The 7,500-nt window shown below is 38.5% G+C and overlaps 2 protein-coding genes across 4 annotated transcripts in view; one reads left to right on the forward strand and one right to left on the reverse strand.

The window, feature by feature from the left end:
* The window catches only part of ofd1 (OFD1 centriole and centriolar satellite protein), a gene marked incomplete at its 5' end in the record, with an annotated part of 37,815 nt that extends 31,977 nt beyond the window's left edge, over positions 1-5,838 (forward strand). For both annotated transcript variants that reach the window (XM_079881838.1, XM_079881839.1), the window contains 6 exons: positions 831-928; positions 1,099-1,149; positions 1,226-1,398; positions 4,032-4,175; positions 5,240-5,307; positions 5,381-5,838. In XM_079881838.1, the coding sequence (XP_079737964.1) occupies positions 831-928; positions 1,099-1,149; positions 1,226-1,398; positions 4,032-4,175; positions 5,240-5,307; positions 5,381-5,426 (580 nt within the window). In that variant the 3' untranslated portion in view covers positions 5,427-5,838. The remainder of the gene's footprint in view (positions 1-830; positions 929-1,098; positions 1,150-1,225; positions 1,399-4,031; positions 4,176-5,239; positions 5,308-5,380) is intronic.
* A 1,497-nt stretch (positions 5,839-7,335) lies between these two features.
* Positions 7,336-7,500, reverse strand: part of gpm6bb (glycoprotein M6Bb) — a 47,148-nt gene continuing 46,983 nt past the window's right edge. For both annotated transcript variants that reach the window (XM_079881866.1, XM_079881865.1), the window contains exon 7: positions 7,336-7,500. This exon is cut by the window's right edge and continues 264 nt beyond it. The gene's annotated coding sequence lies outside the window, so the exon portion shown is untranslated.

Consider the following 7,500-nt stretch of genomic DNA (forward strand, 5'->3'; position numbering starts at 1 on the left):
ACACACACCTCACACACACCACACACACACACCACACACACACACACACACACACACACACACACATCAGTCCCAGCAGCCCCAGGATGAAGAGCACCACACGCCACAGCAGCAGGTGCACACACACACACACACACACACACACACACACACACCTCACACACACCACACACACCACACACACACACACACACACACACACACACACACATCAGTCCCAGCAGCCCCAGGATGAAGAGCACCACACGCCACAGCAGCAGGTGCACACACACACACACACCACACACACACACACACACCTCACACACACCACACACACCACACACACACACACACACACACACACACACACACACACACACACACACACATCAGTCCCAGCAGCCCCAGGATGAAGAGCACCACACGCCACAGCAGCAGGTGCACACACACACACACACACACACACGCCACACACACACTTAAAGACACGCCACACACACACTTAAAGACACGCCACACACACACTTAAAGGCACGCCACACACACACTTAAAGACACGCCACACACACACTTAAAGGCACGCCACACACACACTTAAAGGCACGCCACACACACACTTAAAGGCACGCCACACACACACACACGCCACACACACACTTAAAGACACGCCACACACACACTTAAAGACACGCCACACACACACTTAAAGGCACGCCACACACACACTTAAAGACACGCCACACACACACTTAAAGGCACGCCACACACACACTTAAAGACACGCCACACACACACTTAAAGGCACGCCACACACACACATTATAATTCTATTTGTTGTGATTTCACAGTCCGCCCAAACTGCAGGAAATCATTTCCAGTTCATCCCAAGAGTCGTCTCCTCAACCGGAGAAGATCACGCTTCACGACCTCACCGACCCCGTTCAACGTGAGGATTCATCAGGATTCTGGGAATGTCAGGGAGTTTAGTTTCCCAGGCCGACAGAATCAGGGAGATTTCTGTAGTGAAGATGCACTAATGTTCAAAAGATTGGGCTCAGGAAGAGTTCTCTAAAGAAATTCATGTTCATGTGTGTGTGTGTGTGTGTGTGTGTTCAGTCGTGTCCGCAGATCAGGAGTGTTTCCTCCAGAAGCTCCAGGATCATCAGGGTGAGTCGGATCTTCAGTCTCTCTTCCTCTTTGAGTTTTGAAGTCACTGTATAGAAACTAGTGTGGTGTTTTTCAGATGTACAATCATCATCATCATCATCATCATCGGCCGTAACGAAAGACCGGCGTGAGGAAGAGGAGGAGAGCTGGGAGGAGGAGAGGAAGAGAAAAGAGGAGAAGAGACGGAGGGAGAGAGAGGAGGCGCAGGAGAGAGAGGAGAGAGAGATGGAGAGACTCAAGCAGGAGATGGTGACGTTCACACACACGACAACTGAACACTCCTCCCGCCCTCGGGCCGTTTCACCCCAAACTCTTTCTTTCTTTATTTTTATTTAAAAATGAAGTGTTCATCACCTCAGGACTTTAGTCGCACTTAAACCATTAACACACACACCAAAAATGTAATATTTAAAAAAATTAATAAATCCTTCACTCGCGAGTCAATTTTGACCCCCTCAGGAATGAATGGAATGCTTCAGTTCACAGAGAAAAATATAAAAAGGCTCAAAATTCTGTATGTATTTACAATGTATGTGTTTCAGGGGCCGTATTCACAAAGCATCTTATCTCACCACTAGGAGTACTCCTAAATCGCACTAAAAGATTTTAGCTAGGAGTTTTCTCTTCCTTAATCACTCCTAAAAAAGGACAACACTTAAGGTCTTTGGGGTCATTTTGACCCCAAACTTTTAAAGAGCGATTGCATAAGGAAATATACATTTTTTATATGGAAACTATATATCATTTTTTTTATTTACTTCTCAACTATACATTTATGCTGTGTTTTTGTGGAAATTTTGAATTTTTTTACCTATTTACTGCACAATTACATAACTAGGCCATAAATTGTCTCATAAAAAATGATTTTTTAAAGAAAAAATCACTTAAATGATGATCTTAATTAAATCTAAATAGTTTTTGGACATTGCTCTATGTGTAAGGGATAGAATACTGACATCTGCTGGTTTGTGGAAAAACTTTAGAAATTATAATTAAAGAAAGAAAGTGCAATGACCACATATATCCAATAGAGGGCCATAGAGACTCATTCATTTTCACTTCATTGTTCTTGATGCTTCAACTTCTCCTCACAACTTTATGATATATATTTTGTGAATATTTATTTAAACATTTTGAAATACATAAAAAATCTGTATTTTTGTCAGAGTTAGAATTTGTTGTTTTCTGATATATTTTGAATTATCTGCTTTTGCAAATTATTATACATACATTTGCAGAACCATTACAAGTCACCACTATGACATGACTGTGGTGTGTGTGTGTGTGTGTGTGTGTGTGTGTGTGTGTGTGTGTGTGTGTGTGTGTGTGTGTACAAGCTTGTTCCATGTTGCATCTGTGACATTTTTCAGATTTATGCCAGTTTAGTTGATTTTATTTGCCAATTTCTATAAAAATGCTCTCTGTTGCAGTGACATACACACACTCACACAAACACACACAAACACACACATGTATGAGATAGAAAGTTCGTTCCACTTTGGGTTTATTCTCTAGGACCAGACCTTGATTTAAATGTAATTTTTTTTAGATTTATGCCAGTTTTGTTTATTTTATTTGCCAATTTCTATAAAAATGCTCTCTGTTGCAGGGACATACACGTGTGTGTTTGTGTGTGTTTGTGTGTGTGTGTGTATGAGATAGAAAGTTTGTTCCACTTTGGGTTTATGCTCTAGGACCAGACCTTGATTTAAATGTAATTTTTTTTTAGATTTATGCCAGTTTTATTTATTTTATTTGCCAATTTCTATAAAAACCTACTCTTAGTAAAGAAAAATGACAACTCCTAAACTAAGAGTGAGTCTTCATTGCTATGGATGACGTCATTACTCATGCACGAGCTTGACTGAAGTGACCACCTTGATTGGCTGATGATTGTAACGCGGGAATGATTCCAAACACCCCCCCCCTATGATGATGAGTGACAGGTCTGAGAATGCGTGCGCTACACAAGTAGTGCGAAGGACGGAAGATGATGAATAACTGAATAAATAGCCTAAATGAATAAAGAGTAAGGCAAAACAAATAGCCTATAGCCTAATGAAACATATGGATTGATGCAATATCTTTGCAACATTATTGAATTAATCTGTCACTATATGCCTCTGCCTACGTTTGCAAAGAGAAGAACATTTTAATTTGATTCACAATGAAACGTTACAATTAGTTTACATGCAATGAGTAGCCTAGTTCTGGTTGTTGTTGGTGGCGTTATTGCATCCCTAGTTATGCCTACAATGCAACTGTTCCCTCGCGATTGGAAGCTCCTGTAGCCGCCGCATACGCATTTCAAAACATCACAGCGTGAAATGCCACAGAAAGCGGTTTGTGAAGGTCTTAGTGAGTTAGGTGTCCTCTCGACTTCTTTTAAGCTGTCCCAGGCTTAGGTGCTACTTTTAGGGCTAAAACGCTTCGTGAATTACTCTTAGTCAAACAAATTAGGAGTCCTAAAGTTACGAGTGACGCCCATTATTTTTAGGAGTTGCTCCTAAATTCGCCAGTTAGGAGCTACTTTTAGCCTTAAAATTATTTGTTTATACGGCCCCTGGTGCACACTGAAGAAACTGACTTTAGGACCCAGAGGAACAGCTCATTATTTACTCCATATGAGATATAAGGCCATCTAGAGTCATGAAATATCATCTTATATTATTATTATTATTACACAAGAGGTCAAAGACTCACAATGTAAGATATTTAGAACTGAATTAAAAGAGTTATGCATGAAATTGTGAGTTATTTTGAATTTAATTTGAAAGAATGTGAGGAATGTGCTTAAATTACTCTTAAAATTACTAGATTTGATCAATAAATAAAAAGTAAATAAAAATCTCCGGTATGATTTCTCTTTGATCTACTTTCAGGAGGATCAAAACGAGAAACAAGCAGAGGACGAGAGAGAAGGTCACGTGACATCACCGACCTCAGCGATTGGAGGAGGAGCTGAGGTGGCCAATCCGCTTCAGAAGTACATGATGATGCTCATGCAGGACCAACCGCACGATCAGGTGCGTGAACACACTTTACATCCAGACTGAGGCTGTTTCACACACATATTCTCTACTGTGATGCAAGAAGTCTTTACAGCCCCCTCTAGTCCATCATCTTATCCCTTATGACTCATCTTCAGTCGGTAACATGACGTATTTAAGCGGTTTTTCCTTGAAAATTCTTCATAAAATATCTTGAATGTAACTCGACACCCTTGCCTCATTTAGTATCCGCGTCTATGAATATGCAAATGAGCCCCGCCTCCACTCACTCCCTCAGCTCAGAGATCCACTGGTTGACGATCACACGTTGATCTGATTGGTTACAAGGTAGTTTGTGACGTCAGAAACACCAGCGGTTTCAAAGCGTGTTTTTGAGACTGTCTTTGGTTCACTGCAGTTTTAAGGAGAAAGTTATGCAAGTAAAATAATGCCAAATGTTTTTGAAACAAAAAAACTTGTTGAATTGCTCTAATTGAAAGAAATATGCACTGCATAAACCGTGTTTGATTTTAATACATTGCATTTTTATGGGCTGAAATTCAGCATGGTTGAAAGTCTATTTACGACTGTAAGTCATTCTCTAAAAATGCTAATAGTAGCAGATGGAGATTATGAATCGCCAATCTATTGATATTCCGGCAGTTCCCGGATGTCAAATGTTGAGTTTTCTGTCGAATTTTGTAAAGTGAAGTAAAATGTATATTTTTAAACAGAATGAACATTTTGGAAGTGAAATCTAAAAGGTGAATATGGATTATTGAATTGTTAATACTGAAAATTTGTGTGAAATGTTTTGAATTGAAATATTCACAAACTTAAATATACGACCATGTTTCATTTCAGCCCATAAAGATACAATCTAAAAACACAATGTATTAAAATGCAAACACGGTTAATGCAATGCATATTTTTTATAATTAGTGCAAATTCAAGCTTTTTTGTTTCAAAAACATTTGCTATTATTTTTTACTTCCATAGAAAACACTCAGCAATGGTGTCGCCTTATGAATGTACACGTGGTTTGTCTTAAAGCAGATTTTAATGTGAGATATGTTGTGATTCTTTTAATGAACTTTCAGAGTCCAAAGAAAGAGGCATCAGAACAGCAGAGTCAAGAGGATGTTCTCCTGTCCGCCAACGAGCACAGGTGAGGTCTCAGTGTGTGTGTGTTTCACTGTTCAACAGAAACTCTTCATCACAAACCCTCTCGTGTTCCTCAGTGTGGGCGTGACGTCACACGAAGAGCCGGACGACGACTTCTGGTGAAGAACATCAAGCGGTGAACATCTGCTGGATCGTCTCGTGTTCAGGGGATTTCATGGATATATCGACATGATTCTTTGGGAATGTTGATTTTATTGAGAGACTGAATAAATGTGAAATGTTTAAACTGAATAATGATTATTTACAGCAGAATATGAATTATTCTCATACTTGATGACGTTTGCATCGTTAAGTCTGCTTTGAAGCGATCTGTACTGGAGAAATAAAGGTAGTTGTAATGACACTCGTTGATTGGTTTGAAAGAAGGCTCGTTGAGATCCAGGAAGTCTTTTATTATAGTTTATTTATTTTTGTATAAAATCCAACAGCTTGTCTGAAGGGCTGAACATGTTCAGTGTCGCCGACATCAAATCATCAGTTCTGGACAGTTGTTAATATTCACAGTCCACCTTAACGTACAGCGTCACTGAATATTGCCAGTGATTAAAGCATTAAAAACACAGATATACATCATACATGAAAACCAAGTCAAAACGTGAGGCTTATAAAAGAGGGTGATGCATTATATATTTGCGCTTTGTAATTGATCTATTTTTTGCCTTTTTTTTATTTTTTAAAATTCAAAATAGCAGTACAAACTAAGGGAATCCCCTAAGAATAATGGTTAAAAAGCGATATTATACAGAATTCATATATGACTCAAATGAACAGCAATAAACATTACATGGACTAAAACTAAAAAAGAAAGGAAAGCACATTATGACATTAAAATCTGGCAAATGCTGCCTACAACATGTCAATATGATGACCACCGGTTCGCTTTATGTATCAATAAAACTGGTGAAAAAGAGCTTTGTCGGTTTCTACAATTGCATATTTTGTTGCTTTAGTTTTATCCTCCCAAAAAAATAAAGTTGCTGGTCAGAGTTAATATTCACGATGAGGTTCAAATGCACTATTAACAGAAATACTAAATGGAGAATGAGAAAATCTGCGGTACAAGTTACTTATTTTACAAATAAAATTGGGCAAAATCAAACCAACCCCCCAAATATCATCGCTTTCATACGAGAAAAGTATTTAGACAATCATGGCGAGATTTTCTGTTCAAAGAAATAATCATTTGCATTCCAATAGTAATGAGAATCACCACTGACAATGAGAATTACAATTAGAATAAAGCCTTTATATATAATGCATTAGAAGGTGTTTTGAATGCATTAATTGTATAATGCACTAAAACACTTGACAAACATCCAATTTCAGATGTAATTACAAATATAATGCATTTTAGATATATAAAATGTGCATTTCGAATACCTTTCTAATGCATTAGACATAAACGCTTTACGTGTTCTTTCATAATCATTACATGTAAAATATCATTTCTTTAATTTGTCATGTTTTCATTATTCATTCATTCCTGCGGGACGGTATAAACATTATACTTTATTCATCATAGAGCAGGTTCAGTTCTGTGATGTCACTCAGCCAATAGAAAATGAATTCTGGGATTCTGAGGAAATGCACAGTAATTTCACACAGAATTATGAACTAAGTTTTGAGCTAAATAATAAGAGTGGTATATGTGAGGTAGTGTGAATGTTTCAGTGGTCATCATCATTAATCCAAACGCAGAGCAAACAGTGGTAACAGACCGTATCCCACAATGCAGTGCACTCAAAACATGTGCAAAGATCAAGACATTTTTGCACAAAATTGGATTTTAAATGCAATAGTTTTCAAAAACAATGAATCTTTTTCAAATTTTGCAACATGTATATAATGCAAATGCACAAGAGAAAACGTCCTACCAGGGATGATGGGAAATTAAGCTTGCACTTCACTTATATTCATGTTTTAATCACATCTTGTTACGAACAGAATCTGATTTGCGTTTCCGCTGTGTTTCCAATAGTGCAACATTTCAAACTTCACCCAGCCGTCGCTGGATCTCAAAGGGCTTCGAGAGGAACCGAACAGAAACAGAAGATAAACAGAGACGTGTGTGTGTGTGTGTAGTCGGCGTTAGTGGACAGGAAAGCAGCAGATGCATTAGTGTGTGTTAGTGAGTGAGTGTGTGTGTGAGTGAGTGTGTGTGTGTGTCCTCAGGAGT

This window comes from Squalius cephalus, assembly GCF_949319135.1.
Source record: "Squalius cephalus genome assembly, chromosome: 9".
NCBI classification, from domain to species: domain Eukaryota; kingdom Metazoa; phylum Chordata; class Actinopteri; order Cypriniformes; family Leuciscidae; genus Squalius; species Squalius cephalus.